General features: G+C 40.7%; 1 protein-coding gene across 7 annotated transcripts; it reads right to left on the bottom strand.

Moving 5' to 3' along the window:
* Positions 1 to 63: 63 nt before the first annotated feature.
* Positions 64 to 14,465, bottom strand: LOC121896101 (MAP kinase-activated protein kinase 2-like). 7 transcript variants are annotated; one of them, XM_042409754.1, is made up of 11 exons: positions 10,768 to 11,080; positions 10,445 to 10,597; positions 6,293 to 6,432; positions 5,593 to 5,657; positions 3,519 to 3,598; positions 2,461 to 2,587; positions 1,557 to 1,632; positions 1,351 to 1,475; positions 792 to 877; positions 611 to 691; positions 64 to 416 (listed from the first exon to the last, which is right to left on the bottom strand). In XM_042409754.1, exons 2-11 carry the CDS (start codon positions 10,562 to 10,564, stop codon positions 267 to 269), a joined length of 1,050 nt encoding a protein of 349 aa, XP_042265688.1. In that variant the 5' UTR covers positions 10,565 to 10,597; positions 10,768 to 11,080; the 3' UTR covers positions 64 to 266. The 7 variants fall into 7 exon arrangements, with proteins under 7 accessions (XP_042265688.1, XP_042265689.1, XP_042265685.1 ...); XM_042409755.1 differs by having other exon boundaries at positions 10,800 to 11,080; XM_042409751.1 differs by having other exon boundaries at positions 10,445 to 10,875; positions 11,021 to 11,065.
* Between the last annotated feature and the right edge of the window lie 2,745 nt (positions 14,466 to 17,210).

The raw sequence follows: 17,210 nt of genomic DNA, 5'->3' as shown, positions 1-17,210 counted from the left end.
CCTTCATGCACATACAGAGCAGTTTATAATGCATAGAAGGAGTTCAAAAGTCCTTAAAGCACATTAAAATGCCAAATTTTAATGAAAAAGAAAAATCATCTGAGGTTAACAGAAAGAAATAAAAACAGCTAAACAACTCCAATATGGTATATAATGAAGGCATTACTTTAGGGCCTCTTGACAATGTCCAATTCCCCTCAACCTCTTCTTGAAACCGTGTATCTAAATTGTATGCATGTGTGCTTGTGTTACCTGTTAAAAAGTCTTTATTTCACTAGCGAGGAGTCTGTATGGCTGAGTTTTTTAGTTTTCTTTCTTCTCTTCAAGAGTAGAGGATTAGTTGAGTCTTCAATAGTTTTGATTTTAATTTGATCATAGTCCACTCTCATCGTTTGCAGGGCATTTGTCATTTCCTCCTAAAAGTAACAAAAAATATCACTTTTATCGTACATGACCGAGGTGAATACAGTATGCATGACATGCACATACAGTTTTAAATTGATTGGATTTGGAGTAGCAGCTTAAAACAAAATTGTTTCAAAAACATCAAAAACTTCTCTTGCCATCTAAAGTATTAGCAAAAAAGTGACCCACATGCACCAACACTTACCTTTACCTTCTCCCAGACATCTTGTTCCTCGTGCAGTACGCGGCTGGTGTGAAGAGGCGTTTGTGGGACCTCCACCGATTGCTGCAGTTGAGAAGGAATATGGATGATCAATCTCACAAACATCTTACTAAACCAACAGCTGCTCAGACAGATGAAGCCTACGGTACATGGAGCTGCTCACATTAATCCAGGGATGGTTTATGAACTCTGTGATGCTCATTCTCTGGGTGGGCTCAGTTTTCAGTAAGTGGCAGATCAACTGTTTGGCTGCAACGACAAATCATCATCATCAGTCAATGTTTATATTGTAAAACACAAACATGAGACACATCTTTGACTGTCATTCAATAGCTGCACATATTTTTGGCCAATCGTTGCTTCCAAGTGTCATCAATCTAGTTTCTTGAAAGCATGGCAATGCATGATGCACACAATCCACAAACAACAGGCAAACTTTTTAAGAAACAATCCGCTCTATTAGTGCTTTGCTGCTATGCTTTTGTATTGAAGCAAAAGGAAAATACTGTTACTGGAGTTACTGAAACTGAGTTTTCTGTTCATACTGATCATCATATCGAGATACGTAAAAAAAAAAAGATTCCATTTAGAAAGATGCACCACTTTAGAAAAATTTAGAGAGTGAAAAAAATGGAAAACTAACAAATAGGGGGGGGGAAAGAGAGGAAGGGTACATCATTCCCAGGAGAAACATATATATTTCCAACATGTCTTCCTCTCACCTTCCTCTGATACATCGGACCACTCTGTTTTGGGGAAGTCGTATTGTCCATTACGGATCCGTCTTTTCATCCCGGGAGATATTGCCAAACCATGATAAGAGAAAAAAGGAGGATATCCACAAAGCCTGATGACAAGAAGGATCAATTAACAGCAACATCAAGTTAGAGAAGCTTCAGTGTGAAGGATGAGTCACTGTTTGACTTACAGAATGTACATAATGACACCCAGAGACCACATGTCACAGGATCTGTCATACTTCTCTGGACCAAGAACTTCTGGAGCTGCCACAGTGTCAAGAGAAATAATTCAAATTTGAATGGAGAAATAACTTCTGATTCACACTTAATGCATATATGATAATTATACATAAAAAAAAACAATTGAGTGTTAAAAAAAAGGTAAAGGTAAAGAAGTGTATATAGGATTTTCCAACCAGTCCACAGGATATAACCTCTCATGGCCCACATCAGTCTAGCCATTTTCCACAGGAAGAAAACCATCTGCAGATTTTGTTGTTGTTGTTGTTAAATCCCCTCAGGGAAAGCACTCAACACTAAGACAGGGTCAAGTGACACTTCAAAAAGCACATGGAAACAATGTCATCATTTTAAGTCTGGTTATTAACAAGTACTACACTGACACTCTCAAAATCCGGAGACAATCTTAAAAACATGCCAGAAGCTTGAATTTTGTAATAACACAAAGCAGTATTGTATGTTCTGTGCAGTATCAAGACAAGTAAGGCTTTGCGCTTGGAAGACTTTTAAAATCCCTAGACAATATTGAAAATATGTCGCAACACGCACACACATACACACAGAAAGCCACAGATTTTTGTCTTGCAGACTCAAAAATGTGTAGAACTGAGATTATCTTGATGACACGGTTCATATATGGCTGACACTGCCATGAGGAGGTCTAATCTGCCAGGAGCTGCTACATTTCAATGTGATATTAATCAAAACAAGATTACATGTTCACAGCTGTGATCACCAAAGAGCACAGAGCTTACTCTGTAGAGATGAGATGGGATATTGTGTCACAGATATGAAAAGTGTGTGATTTGTGAACAGCTGAGATGGTTCTGCAAGTCAAGCAAGTGGTCTTACCAACATAATAAGGGGTAAAACATGGTGTTGCCAAAGAGTTTAAAGTTGTGATTTCTTTGGCAAACCCAAAATCAGTCAGCTTGAGGAGGGCATCTGGGCTTTTGGAGGTGTATAGCAGATTCTCTGGCTGGAAGAGACGGGAACAGTGATCAAGCTTCTGGGAAACAGAATTTGGATGACTGGCCATAAACCATGAGAGAAGCAAATTATTTAAAAATACAGTACCAGTCAAAGGTTTGGACACACTTTCCCATTCACTTGAATGAGACACTGTCAAACTTTTGACCGGTACAATATATATAAGTATATAACAAATAGCAAATGTAAGACTAAAAATACGTTATGCATATTTCTTTATAATGTGCAAGCCTCTCCATTTTTTTTACAGTATGTTACAAAATGATTTACAAAACAAATTAACAAGGTTCAGCAATCAGTTTTGTTTTCAATTTCCAGCAATACTCTAAAAAAACCATGTCTCTCCATGGTTACCGTCACCCTTAACTATCCACTAAGTAAATTAAATTAATAATTACATATAAACTACACTTCATACGTGCTTCAATGCTACAACAGACAAGAAAATGGTGCTCAGTGACCAAATCAAGATATAAAAAACTTTTAAAGAAAGACCTCCAGTGTTGGACTTGTTAATGGAAGGAACTGTTTGTTTTCCATTAGGAGCTGTCCACCTTGCCTATATCAGCTGCCATTCATTGTTGGCTTACTCCACATACGTAAACAATTAGAGGTTCATTACGTACAAAAGCCCTGAGGACTCTACTTTTATATCTCTCTTATCTCTTGTTTCGCTCCTGATTTTTCTACTTGGCCTTCAATATGGGCTCTTTGACATGCACAGGATATTAAATTGTCAAAATGTAATCATCACCACTTTTTTTTTTTAAAGAATGAATGTTTCTTTCCACAAAATAGTCCACTGTTGCAAGTTTTTTTTTCTGGAAAGTTTTGTTTTCTACAACAGGTTTTTTTCTCAAACATACATATATATAAATACATACATACATACACAGTGTATATATACAGTGAAGTACTACCTTGATGTCTCTGTGGGCAATGTTGATGGAATGCAAGAAATGGATGGCTTCTCCTATACTTTTCATGATGTCCGACGCCTCTGAGTAGCAAGATAGTGAAGAAAAATGACATGGACATGATGAAGTGAATGCAGAAACAGGTAGATTAAACCATACATACAGCACCACATTTTGAGATTGTTAAAGTTATAATCCTTAAGATTTTCATGGAGTATTTAGTGTAAGTGTTGAGTATCTGTAGTCTGCGTTTTTCCCGCTATAGTCATTAAATGTATTAACATTCTGTAAATTACTTTTCTATATATTAGTTTTCATTGTTAGTGGTGGAGTCCACCATTCCTGCCTGGAATTTAAACTGAGGCATTCATGAAGGATTTGCAGGAAACAATGCAGCGTGTAATCTAGTGTTACTGTTTTTAATTTCAACTAATTGATATCAGCCCATACTGTTCACTGCATCAAAGCTGCTTTATGTTACTGATAATGCTAATCCAACATTTCCTGCTGCTGCTGTGTCACATTAAGAGTGTTCAACCGGCGTAACATGGCTTTCATGGTGAAGCAGTAACAGGAAACGCAAAGTATTTGTCATGAAGGAGAGCACTGACTGCAATGGTTCATCAAAAATGCTTCTATAAAACAAGACACTGGCCATTTTTTGACAGTGGATAAGTTTTAAATATTGCAAGGACTAACCGAACAAGAAGGAGCAGCCACAGTGAGCTGTTCCCTGCACACCTCCAACATCCCAACAAGCTAACTAATTCCTTTCACTGTGCTCTGCCAGCATGAAATCCGATTGTGTTTTCTCATACCAAGATGGAACCATGCCAAATTATGACTGCCTTCTTTATTAAAATGCACTGTCAACAGAGACACCAGCTGCTCTTCTGGAGCTGGTTGCTAGTGTTTACTTAGTGGAGATTACACATCCCTAAATTAAAACCTGTTGCACCACAAAAACTAGTTGTTACATAGAGATTAGTTGTTAATAAATACTGAAATCTACTAACTGCCAGGTGGAACTGTTGCATAAGCTAGCCGAATGAACCAGCTGACAAATATCTGACCCAAGCAGCAACTACCATAGCTTGAGGCTGAAGCCAATGCGGAAGTACTTTTAAAGTGCAAAGCCACCAACAGCCACTAGATGCTGGCTCCAATAGACTCCCATTCAAAAAGCATCAACTTCTCTCTAAAAATACTAAGTCAATAATGTTTTTCAACAAGTCATTATGGTCTCAATCGCTAAATTCTGGCCCTCTAATGAATGTGCTGGTGGTCATTTTGGAAATTGTTGCTCTGTTAGTAAGATTTGAAGACGTATAGTAGTTTTGGTGTCTGTTGTGTGGGCGTTGATTGACAGTTTACTGACCTACTGCTCTCCCCGGCTTCTGGACTGGCACTGAGTTGGACTATTGTCTAAATCTTTAAGTTTATTGTTGATAACGATACCTGCCATGTTAGCATAATTTAGCTAAAGTAGCTAATAAGTGTTCACTTGGTGTTCCCAGTAAGCTAGCGTTAGCTCTGGTCCGAGGTAGTGGGGCATGTGTCTAGAGCATGAAAGGCAACACTCCATACTATTTATTTGGAAGGTCCCGGCTCAGATGGCGCCGACTGTGAACTGCAACACTTGGCTTCAACCGGCTCCAATGCAAACCAGTGGGTGACATCACTCCTCACTACATCCATCATTATATACAGTCTATGATCTGACCCATTTAGACTGAAGAGTGAATGAGGCAATATGGAATATGGTTGACATATTTGACCTGACACTTTAAATTTCACTAAACCTCATATTAAATTCACAAAAGACTGGCCATTAAGTTCATTTTATCTTTTGGCCTCTATAACTGTTATTTTTTGAAATTGTTTTTGAAATCCAGTGTTTACTAGCTGAGACATTTCTGGTGCACTTTGGTGTAGTAAATCACTTGTTTGAAACTAGCTAGTAGTTACTATGAAGAGTGTCTGATGCGCCAAGAACCCATAGTGTTAAACCGCAGTTGTCGGCAGAAATCTTAAGGATTATAACTTTAACTTGCTTAAGAAATAATAATTTCTTTACCTCTTTCTGTAAATGCATGATTCCCTCTGTCTTGGATATGACTAAACAATTCACCTCCATCCATGCTGAAAAAGAAAAGACAGAAGAATAATGATATGTAATACAGTAAGGGTATATTCATCTTTTTCTGTGAACTGCAAATGATGGTATGTTTTCTATTCTATGCTGCTTGCTATGGAAAAAAATGTTTAAGTTAAAATCGATTGATCAAAATGAACTACAGCTGCAAAACACTGCACACTTGACTAAAAACCTGCAAAAGCCAGGACACTTTTATGTTCAAGGACAGGATTATTCAATCATGACATGCCATTGATCATAAACCATATCCTATCCTGTTGATGTGCCATGGATCATAAATCATATATTATCCTATTGACACTCCACTGATCATATCCTACCCAGCTTTGAGCACATTTCTCTATCTTTCGTAACATACGAGGTGGCTGTAGACATCAGGTAGACGCCTGCCTTATTATATTCTAGACAAAGCAGCCTCTGCCTGCTTTTTATTATTTTCTGCCCCGGAGTGTTCTGGAAACAATTCATCTCAGTTGGTGTGCATTAAAAAAAGCTGGCTCAACCAGAACACAGAGCAACTACCACAAGCCGCAACTCCCAGGAGACATCCAAAGATGAACAATGTCCAGGGAAGAAAATCTGTATGTTTGTGTGTGTGTACATATGCGAAAGAACACACCACTCCATCACAATAAGGAGACACTTCCTGCCCTGATAGAGGTTCTCATAAACGTCTATGATGGGTACAATGTGGGGACACGATGACACCCTCCAGTGAAGCTCCACTTCCCGTCTCGACTCTGGAGAGTCATAAAGCATCTGAAACACACGGTGACAAAACATGAAGCGGAGAAATGAACAAATAAGAAAGTAAGACAAGGTTTTATCTTTGAATGTAGTCATGTAAACCTGTTCTGTAGGTTTTATGTTCTATTTCATATGAATTTAGCTAAAACAAACACCATTCTAGGTCGATGTGAATGAGTAAGATTAATAAGATTTAGATACTGATCGTGACCTTGCTCAAGTATCTGTTTTAAAAACAGATTTTGGGGCTTGGACATTTGACCTGTAAGGTCACTTTTTACTACAGGAAGGTTTTGCCTCAGTTGCAAATCAGCTCTGTGCAAATCCTTACTACTTGAGTGAGTAGTGTGGTCTATTTGTTTTCCTTCAAACCTACCTGTTGTGGGTCAGAGATTGCATCAGTTCTTGGCAAATAATTCGGGGCTAAACAAAATTCTTTAATCATATGGAAGATACATTTGTCTACAGCTGCAACGAGTAGTTGATCAATCAATTACTTGATTGATAGAAAATTAATCGGCAACTATTTTAATAACCAAATATTGGTTGTACGATTTTTAAGCGAAAAATGCTAAATATTCAGTGATTGCATCTTCTCAAATATGAGAATTTAAAGTTTTTCTGTGTCATACATGATAGTAAACTGAATATCTTTGGATTTTAGACATTTGATCAGACAAAACAGGACATTTGATGACGTCGCTTTGAGCTTTAAGAAATTATAACATACATTTCTCTCTATTGTATGACATTTTATAGGCAAAATGATTAATCAATTAATCAAGAAAATAATTGACAGATTAATCAATAATGAAAATAATTGTTAGTTGCAGCCCTACATTTGTCTCAGCTGTAATTGCGCATGTGTACAGAGAGAAGTGATTCACTGGATGTAGACAACTTTGTGATTTTGGATGTAGAATCTAAATACTGCTAAAATATTAATGATGAAAAACGGCTGCATGCTGATTTTCAGTTGCATTCATCTGTGATATTTTCACTACATAAATATGTAGCAGCCTCATCAAAGTCCAAGTTCAAGTTTTGTTCCCAACAAAACTCCAGCTGACAACCCTCTTCATCAGACTCTTTCAGAGGACCTCAGATTTTGATTTAGTGTGGTACATCCAGAAGCAATCATTTCCTTGACCTTTAGATGTAGATTAGTCTGCCTCATACATTTATAATAAATTGTTCTCTTATTTTCTGAGATGTGCTGCCTTCACAAGACATAAGAAAAGTCAATACACTGACGTATTTAAGGTCTAACAAGGTGCAAGAGGAAGATGATGAATTGTTTACTGATGATCAAGAAATCGGGAAATGAGGACGAGGAAGTCAATCATGAATCACAATCTGTCACTGGATGTTTAACCTCATATATGTGCTGCAGAAGCCGAAGAGTTTGTGACACTTCATATCTGTCCACTTAAAGTCAAACTCTTTTTTTAAGTGGGTTTTTTCTTAAAAAAAAAGGCCATATGACTTGATAATGCTGTTAATATAACGTGACATACTCCTAGAAGAAAACATTACAAAAATGCCATTGACAAGATCTGTCCGATACTATTATTATAACCATTCTAACCACCAATCTCTAGCAAGAAGAAGAATGACAAATGCAGACAGAAACAGAGGAATAATCTCCTTAAAAAACAATTAGCAACTGTAGTCTACAAAAAATATGTGGCTCTAAAAAAATAAACTGAAGGAGAGACAACCCAATAATCACATACGTGTATAAAACAAACAAAAGTCAGATAAAAAGACTTCTTATTTGCTAGTTTCTTCACTTTGATTACACAGCTCAAAACACCTTCACTGCATAATAAAAGCTGATAGTGTGCCATTTGAATGACACCCTGTCCTGCATGCTGTACCCCTTCAAACGTCATAATCTCTCAGCCATCTCTGGCCTCTCGCATGAGGCTACTTTTAGACACAGGCATGTTCCCCTCTCTCTTTCTGGCTGGCAGCATTTGGATAGGAAAAGTCAACACTCTTCTTTCAAAACGAGACTCTTGAACATGGGGACCAGAAGCCAGACCTACAAGACAATATATAATTTACAAACTCTGGGAAAGAAATTAGACCCTGACAAAGCCATCTGTTGTGCCAGAAAATGACAGGTTTCCATGAGAAAAAAAAAATCTATAACTCACATCTGATGCCAACAGTGACCCCATCCCGTGAACTTAGGCAGTTTGAACTATAATTACTGCCTGTCATGCCAAAAGCACCAATCAACAGAGGTACTCTGTAGTTGGGTACCCATCACACATGCCTCAGGAGTGACTGATTGATCCCAGGGGAATGCAGTGGCGTAATATCAGGATGTTGTCCATATTCACTCATCTCTCCCTACTGGCTGAAACTGAGACTTAGACAGGGACACATACTGTCTGGAGGAAAGGAAAAAGAAAACAGAGTATGGGAAGCAGATTTTCTAAAATCAAAGATAACAGAAAAGCATCTGTTAAGTTTCAAAGCTCAGCTGAGTTAAGCCTCGACAGCTCTTTCTTTGATTGGCTCTGAGAATGTGACAAAAAGCAAATAACCTCGATGCACGAAGGTTGCTAGTCATCAATAGCCAGACTTTGATCCTGTTTACTGCACAAAAATGCACAAAGGCTTCCAACAAATCTTTCTCTAATCACAGAAATGTAGCTAACAAACTAACTGGAGCAAAGAGTCCACAGTAACTAATCAAAACGTTGGATACATGTGCATGAAACTAATCAATAGCACAATGCTGTTTGGTTAAAATTTATGTTATTAATACAGATTACATTTAGGTACGATTCAGTGTGATCAAATCTTCTGGGTACTTAACTGTTTTTTGACCTTGAAAAAAGGGCTGCAACTAACAATTATTTTCATCATCGATTAATCTGATGATTATTTTCCTAAATTAATCGATTAGTTATTTGGTCTATAAAATGTAAGAAAAAATGTCAATTATTGTTTCCCAAAGGCCAAGGTAACGTCTTTAAATGTCTTGTTTTGTCCACAACAGTCCACAACCCAAAGCTATTCAGTTTACTGTCATAGAAGAGTAAAGAAACCAGATAAGATTCACACTTGAGAAGCTTGAATCAGAGAATTTGGACATTTTCTTCTTAAAAAAATGACTAAAAATGATTATTTGAATGTCAAAATAGTTGGCAATTAATTATTAGTTGGCAACTAATAGATAAATCAACTAATCGTTCAGCTCTACTTGAAACTAAAAGCAGCCAGAGTAAGACAACATACCCCACAATCCCTCTCAGAACTCCATCGTTGATTTATAAATGACTGTTATTATTTGGAAAAACAAAGCACAGCTGAGCTCCCAGTAGTGCTGCCCTTGTGCAATGTTTACACTCTGAAGCTAAGAAATCAACAAAGACACATAAATCTCCAATTCATATTCCACAGAAGTGCAGTCATTTGTGGTCATAATGGATTTGGCTCAGTAGGTCAAAATTAAACCACATGGCAGACAGATTTAGTGTTTGCCATGGAATATTTCTCATACTGTTGTCTGTATAAAGTGCAAGACTGTGCAGTTTCTAGAGATGATAGAAAGGTTATCATTACATGAAACCAACAGTGAAGCATCCGCCCAGATATTTGATTCCTACAGAAACTGATATGACTGGTTCAAGTGTCAAATCTGAGCTCACCAGCTCTGACACATCCTGAGTTACATACAAACACATCCCCTCGACTGAACTCAAACTGCTATTTCATAAAAGGGAATCAGGCTCAAATATCTATCACTTACTAGAAGTAGGTCTCATTTCACAGTTATTTGTTGATTTCCTATTTAAGATGGAAATACTGCTGCTCTTTACAAACAAATACAAAATGATAGCCACAATAGAAAATAATGTTTTGCTTATTTCTGGTTGTTGACATTAGTTTTGTCTCATAATAGTACAACTATTATGAGACAAAACACACACTCTGATGTCAATTTTTATAGTAACTAATAAAACTTAGTTAAAGACTTTCAAGATATTACAATCAACATGTTTACCTTTAGTGCATATTTTTCTCCACTGTCTTTGTGAAATATTTCCAGCACTTTGCCATTTATCCCCATGCCGAGCGCCTGACTTGTTACCCTGTAATCTTCTGTTATGACAGTCTTTTTCATTTGCAGAGGGTTGCTGAGAGGTTTCACGACAAACTGTGTGAAAGGATCAGAGCTCAGAGCCGCCTGCTGCTGGTTCGACATGTTTAACTATCGGCAACACATGAGTGAGATAACTGTCTGATAGGTGCGTTTCTCGCTGTCTGATTAAGTATCTTAGCTATTTGTAGATAAACTCATGTTGTCCTTGTATGATATTAGCCCACCGCTAGTCAGAATATAGCTCGACAGTTCTCACTCAAGTCCTCCGCCAAGCAGCAGCTGCAGGTTACCGGCCGGGTGACTGTCCGGGAAGTCCTCTGTCAACTGTGATTCTTGTCAAACAGAAAGAGAGTTTAACATCTTGGCCCGGAGTTCACACAGGTGTAAACTTATCACCTAATAATTAAATTAAATTAAATTAAATTACATAAAGAATATTATAAATGAATAAACAAATACTCAAACTTTCGGGCAGACATGGTTTGGACGTTTAAAGCAGCATCTCTCGTCAACAGTATGGCAGCCAGGGGCGTACACGCGGAAAACAGGCGCGGTGGGGGCAGCATAGGCAGAAGTGTGAGCACCATGGATGCATAAAGAGATACAGGATACAGGATACAGGAGCAGCGCAGGGCATCAATTACAACGTCATGTGATGCACACTGGCCCAGAAAGACTTTTTCCCATAGACTTACATTACGAAAGAGATGTCTATAAATCAGCAGATACATTTTTTTGAGTGTCACAACCTCTGCTAAATGACTTGTTTCACAATCACAATTTGATCCATACGTCTGATCTCATTTCGAAAGTCTAGAAGAGCCACATGATTGAATTGTTTTATCCCTATTCAAGATTCAAGAGGTTTATTATCATATGCACAGTATTGGCAGTTACACTGTACAATGAAATATAAGTCAGCCGTCTCAGCCAACGGAAGTCCCGTAGTGAGCATGCTCCATGGCCCATAAAGCATGCACAGTATGTTTTCATTCAGGTAATGTCTTTACAGTGAGAAATGGCTTTTTTAGCTTCATGCCCCACTGAGCAACTTTCATAGGAATGAACGAGGCCCCGCTTCCAACTCCAGTTCTCTTTCTACATCTATGGTGGACACAGAGAAAATCAGGTGGGCCTAGCCCGTCCAAGATCAATTATACTTAATAGGTTCTGAAGCGCATATGTTAACCATATTAACCATATTATTGTAGCTATAAATGTTTTCTCGAAACTATGATACAATTTACAGTGTTTTATGTGCTCTTATTGGGATTAAATTGCAGGAATTGGGAAAAATTGCAAGCAAAGGAAAATAATGAAAACGTTTAAAAATTACTACTGATGATGTGTGATATGTAATCACTTCCTTCGATAAAAAGCATACTGCATATCACAGAAACAACTATATTTCACTGCTAATTTAAAAAAAAAAAAAACTCTGAACATGAGAACCATGGGCTCAAAGTTATATAAAAAATGAAATACTGAGTTCCATTTAAAAGCCTTTATTAAATAAACTTTCACCTCAACATTAGTACCAAATATAATCAGTCAATAATGCCTTTAAATTAAACTAGCACAGTTTGGAACACACACTGTTTGGAACAGGCTGATTGCTTATTATTTCTTGAGAACCGCATATGTATCAACTAACAAACGTATCAATTAAAACAATAAGGAATTATTAAATTAAATGGTTTAAATCCAGACAGAAACTTCACCAGTGAAACTAAACTTTACGGCCTTCCATTGGTTGATTCTGTTGCCAATCAAACGTGTCTGGGTATTTGCTCTGTTTTACATGTGCAACTACAGTCATTGTGTATTGGGCTCTGAGCAGTTCTAAAACACGGGTGACCTACACTCAACAATTTACCTGAATGCCTCCTGTGTAGTCACTCGCTGCTGCTGATCTGCTAAACGTGCCGGTAACACTACACTTTCTGTCCAGAGATGGGGTAAGAGTGTCCATTCTTGATTACAAGCTCTGTTTTTGCTGTCCACTTTTCTCTGACTCATGTCATGACTCGTCTCTGGTCTCTCCCTAACATGCTGGAGTCAGTTGGCAGAGCCTTGCCCCTGCACAGGGTGGAGCGGCTCGCTGATCACTGGTTTTCACAATTTATTAATATTATACGTATGTCCACATTGCACCAAATTCAAAATGCACTCCCTTGGGTCCCAAGCCATACACCTGCCAAGTGTGGAGTTGATCGGATGAACAAATCAAGCAATACCTAAAGGACATACATACAGACAGAGAGTCATTCCTTTAGTAGACAGAGAGAGAGAGAGAGAGAGGATAGATGGGGATATTCCGGAGGTGCAGCAGGCCTGCCAACATGGAGACCTATGGTAAAAAAAAATACAGGGTCGTATGGCAAAAAAGTTTAACCAGGCTGCAACACAATGTGACATCATCCAGCAAGGTGGTGACCAGTCACATACATGCAAGTGCACATTCCTGTATTACTTGGTATCATGAACGGAGTATCTACTTTTAACTTTGCAATCATTGTGACGAAAGATAAAGTAGTTGCTGCTGTGACAACTTTCCAGAATTATAATCTGCATATGATAAACCACTGTGCAGCCTTTTGGTGTTGTACATTGCATGATCTTGCACTAGTGAATGTGGTCACTACGGTAAAATCGCCTCATAGCATCAGTGCTGTTTCTTGGGGCTTGGTGTCAGTACACCACCGATGTAGGGGCTTACATAGAAAGAAATGGTTGTTTGACATCCATCATATGCCACCAGTGTTTTTTTCTTAATGTTATGTGACTGATGACTTGGACATTGCTGTCTCCATGGCCCTCCATCATCTAAAGGGATTTGCAAAGACACTTAGCTAATTAGATTTCAGCAAAAATTCTTTGTCAAAAACTTTATCTTATTTTCACAGTTTGGGCCACAATTTCTCACCAGCTTAACTGCTTAGTGGTCAACCTGTAATGGTTTAGGGGCCAGGGGATCCAATGCCTTGACAAGCTTAGACCCCCTTGTGCTCCCCCTTTAATGTGGTGGGTTTTTCTTTCAGGATCCATTGCCTCGCTATACAAAATCTCTCTGTAATTTTAATACAGAGATTTCATTATTTATTCATTTTTGTAAAATATATTTATTTTGTTACATCTGATATCATCTGCCATGCCCTCTACCTCCATTTCAGTGTCTCCCTAGCCTGCTGCTGCTGTCCCAGTGGCACTCTCCCTCTCTCTCCCTGTGTGTCTGGGTGATTGCGTGAGTAGAGACAGGTGTGCTGGAGTCAGGGCAGAGCCACACCAGCTGGACCTCATCACTGTAATCAGGCCTTTACAAAGACTCAGCTCTGCCACTTCCACACTGCCAGATCATAGACTCTGCTACCTGTCAGTTTTATATGCTTTAAGCCAACTTATTACCAGTTTTGCTATTCAGCATTTAGTTCTTGTTGCCTGTTACGCAAGTACTCAGACTGTTCTCAATTTCCTTTGTAGTCCTGCCTGCTCTGACTCCGGTCCCTGTTTCCTGCCCCTTGTCTGGTCTGCCCTGCCGTTTGGCCCTCAGCCTTGCTATTCTGCCCTGGAACCCTGTATACTCAGTGTCCTTGTATTGGTCTCTGGACCTGCTTCCTAGGCCGCTAACTGCCCCTTCCCCAGTCTCAGTTCCTGGCTCTCAGCTACCATCTCAAGCTTCCCCTAGCCTGCAGCCCATCTTCCCCATGCTCTGCAATAAATATCAGTTTACCTTATTCCAGTCTCCTCGTCTGTGTCTGCACCTGGGTTCAACTGCTCTCCCCCACTTAACAGTACAATCTGGCCAAAGACAGGAACCCAGCAGACATCCACCTGCTCATGACTTGATTCCACTGGGTATGTCAGCATTGCATTAGAGCTCTGATACAGCCATGGAGCTGATCACGGCTACTCTAGTGAATGCTTGTGATCCAACCAGATGCACCGCAACGTGTTTCAGAAGCATCCCAGAAGTGGCCCAGAAGCAGCTCTCCACTCCACTAAACATATGTGCCTTGTCTATTTTTGACAGGAGCCGTATCAAGCTTCATAGAGCAGGTGCATAGAGATTTCAAAATAAAACACCCTATGCAGACTCTCAATCGTATATTACATCACTACATCAACATTTCGTTGTAACTGGTGGCACCAAGCCAGAAATCAACCAGTCATGACACCACTGTTGCCATGCCCCTGTCCCTGGCTTCCTCTCCAGGCAGAGGGGTGGCTCTCTCCTCTCTGGCGCTGCTGGATTAAGTGCTCCACTTCTGAAATGTTCCTGGTAGAGTATGACACTGTGTGGAGGAAAGAACAGAACTACATTGCAGCCAGAACATGACACAGTCATGCCTGGTGGAATCCAGGTGTCAGCCCAAGTACCTGGGAGGCTTTTGGTGTACCAAGAGACATTCTTCTTGATACAGAGCCAGAATTTTTAGGCTCCTCATTGCTTTCTGGAAGATGGATTCTGAGATGGCCCTGGCTCCAGGTGGAAAGTCACTTTTAACACTGTTCCTCCCAGGCCCAACATTTCAGCCGCCTGGTTTTCCCCAGAGTCTCCCAATGTCTCCCTGGAGCAGCCAAGCAGTAGCCATCCAGCCTCCAAACTGGTTCGCCCCCAGCAGCCAAGCCATCCTATTTCACCGGAGCCTGTCTCTCCAGCCTCCTTTGTATTTCGACCTGCATCCCAGCTTGCACCGCGGCCTGCACCTCAGCCCACATCCCAGCCTGCACCTCAGCTTGCACTCCAGCCTGCTAGCTTTCAGGTGCACCCTGGACAGCTCACAACCAGTCTGCACTCTAGTCGATTAGGCTTGGGTTTATATCCCTGCAACCTACCTGTTCTGAGCCGGCTAGCCAGCTTCCTGTCTGTCCTGATCCGGTTAGCCCATAATCCGCCTGTCCTGATCCTGCCTTCCCTGAACCTCAGAAGCTGAATATGGATCAGCTGAGAAGCCACCCTGATGTCCAGTGGTCACCCTTTGAAGGAACTTGCCTTGCCATTTTCACAGACTAATATGGAGTCTCCAAAAGGAGATGTGGTCCCTATGGTTCCCGACACCACTGGGTCTGTCTGTAGCTCAGTGCCACAGTGTTTCTGCTGCCCAGTGCCACTACTGAGGCTCAGCCTTTTCTTGTGCTGCAGTGGTCCTCACTTGCTGTACTGCAGCAGTCTCCTGTTCCAGAGTTGTCACAGTCCCTTGTTCCTGAGCTGCAGCAATGCCCTGTTCCTGCTGAGCTACAGGGTCCCCAGTTCCTGCTGAGTTGCAGCTATCCTCTGTTCCTGCTGAGCTACAGCAGTCCCCTGTTCGTAGTGAGCTGCAGGGGTCCTCTGTTCCAGTGCTGCAGCAGTCTCCTGTGGCTGTGCTTCAGCAGCCTCCTGTTTCCCTGGCTCCACTGGCTCACCTGTCTGTCTTCTCTGGTCTGGTCCTGCACTCCAGTTGCCGGCCTCCGGTTTGGCCCTTCAGCTGTATGCTTTATCTCCAGAGTGACTCCACCCATCTATCCTGCTGTCTAGTCACCTTCCAGAGCAGTCCCACCAATGTTGCAGGTCTCCAGAGCAGCTCAGCCAGTCTAGTCGTCCTCCAGAGTGACACTGGTTGTCTGTCCTGCCTCCTGGTTGCCCTCCGGAGCGAAACTGGCTGTCTGTCCTGCCTTCCGTTTGCCCTCCTGAGCGGTGACTCCCATCTTTCCTGCCTCCTGATCACCCTCCGTTTGCCCTCAGAGACACAGGCTGTCTCTCCTGCCTTCCGGACGCCCTCCTTAGCGACTCTGCCCGTCTGTCCTGCCTCCTGGTTGCCCTCCAGAGTGACACTGGCTGTCTGTCCTGCCTTCCGTTCATCCTCCTGAGCGGTGACTCCCATCTTTCCTGCCCCCTGATCGCCCTCCGGAGCAACATCGGCCATCTGTCCTGCCTTACGGGCACCATCCCAAGCGACTCCACTCGTCTTTCCTGCCGCCTGGTCACCCTCCTGAGTGACTCCGCTAATCTTTCCTATCTTCCAGTCATGGTTTCCAGCCCTTGCCTCTTGGATCCCATCCCTTCCACTTCATAAACACTCAGAATTAAGTATGTAATTGTACAAATGCCATTAAGCAAACCTGAAGCTAAGACATTCATTAGGACATACAATCAATATGGCGGGAGTATTGGGATGATAATGAAACTGCTGGTATATGATATACAAAGACATGTTTGTGTTGGGAGGATGGTGGGCTGAAAACGAAGGGAAGAAAATGTCATCACTCATCTGAGAATAGGTCATAAAGGTCTCAACCATACATTATATAAAACAGGCACAAGCACCCAACCGGAAAATGCACACACTTTAGCCAACCAGAAACAGTCGAACATATACTACTTCATTGTAGGAAACACAACATCAAGAGAAATCACCTTCTTCAGTCACTAAAGAAGGCAAAACACCATGACTTTTCATTGTCAGGTCTTTTGGAGAAAACAGCAGGCAAACTATACGGTGGCATTATTAAGTTTTTAAACGAAACTGATTTAGCTAAAAGAATCTAGAGGATTTTTTTCCTGCATAATCTCTTGTTCCACACTCCAGTCCAGTTGGCGGCGGTGGTGCACCTCTAAGCTGGTTTGCCAACCTCCAATAAACAATAAAGAAGAAGAAGAAGTTTCCCATCGGAAGTAAATATCCGTCGG

The sequence above is a fragment of the Thunnus maccoyii genome, chromosome 4, assembly GCF_910596095.1.
Source record: "Thunnus maccoyii chromosome 4, fThuMac1.1, whole genome shotgun sequence".
Classification (NCBI taxonomy): Eukaryota; Metazoa; Chordata; class Actinopteri; order Scombriformes; family Scombridae; genus Thunnus; species Thunnus maccoyii.
Note: the sequence above shows the minus strand (reverse complement) of the source record. Positions and strands in the feature narration are given on the sequence as shown.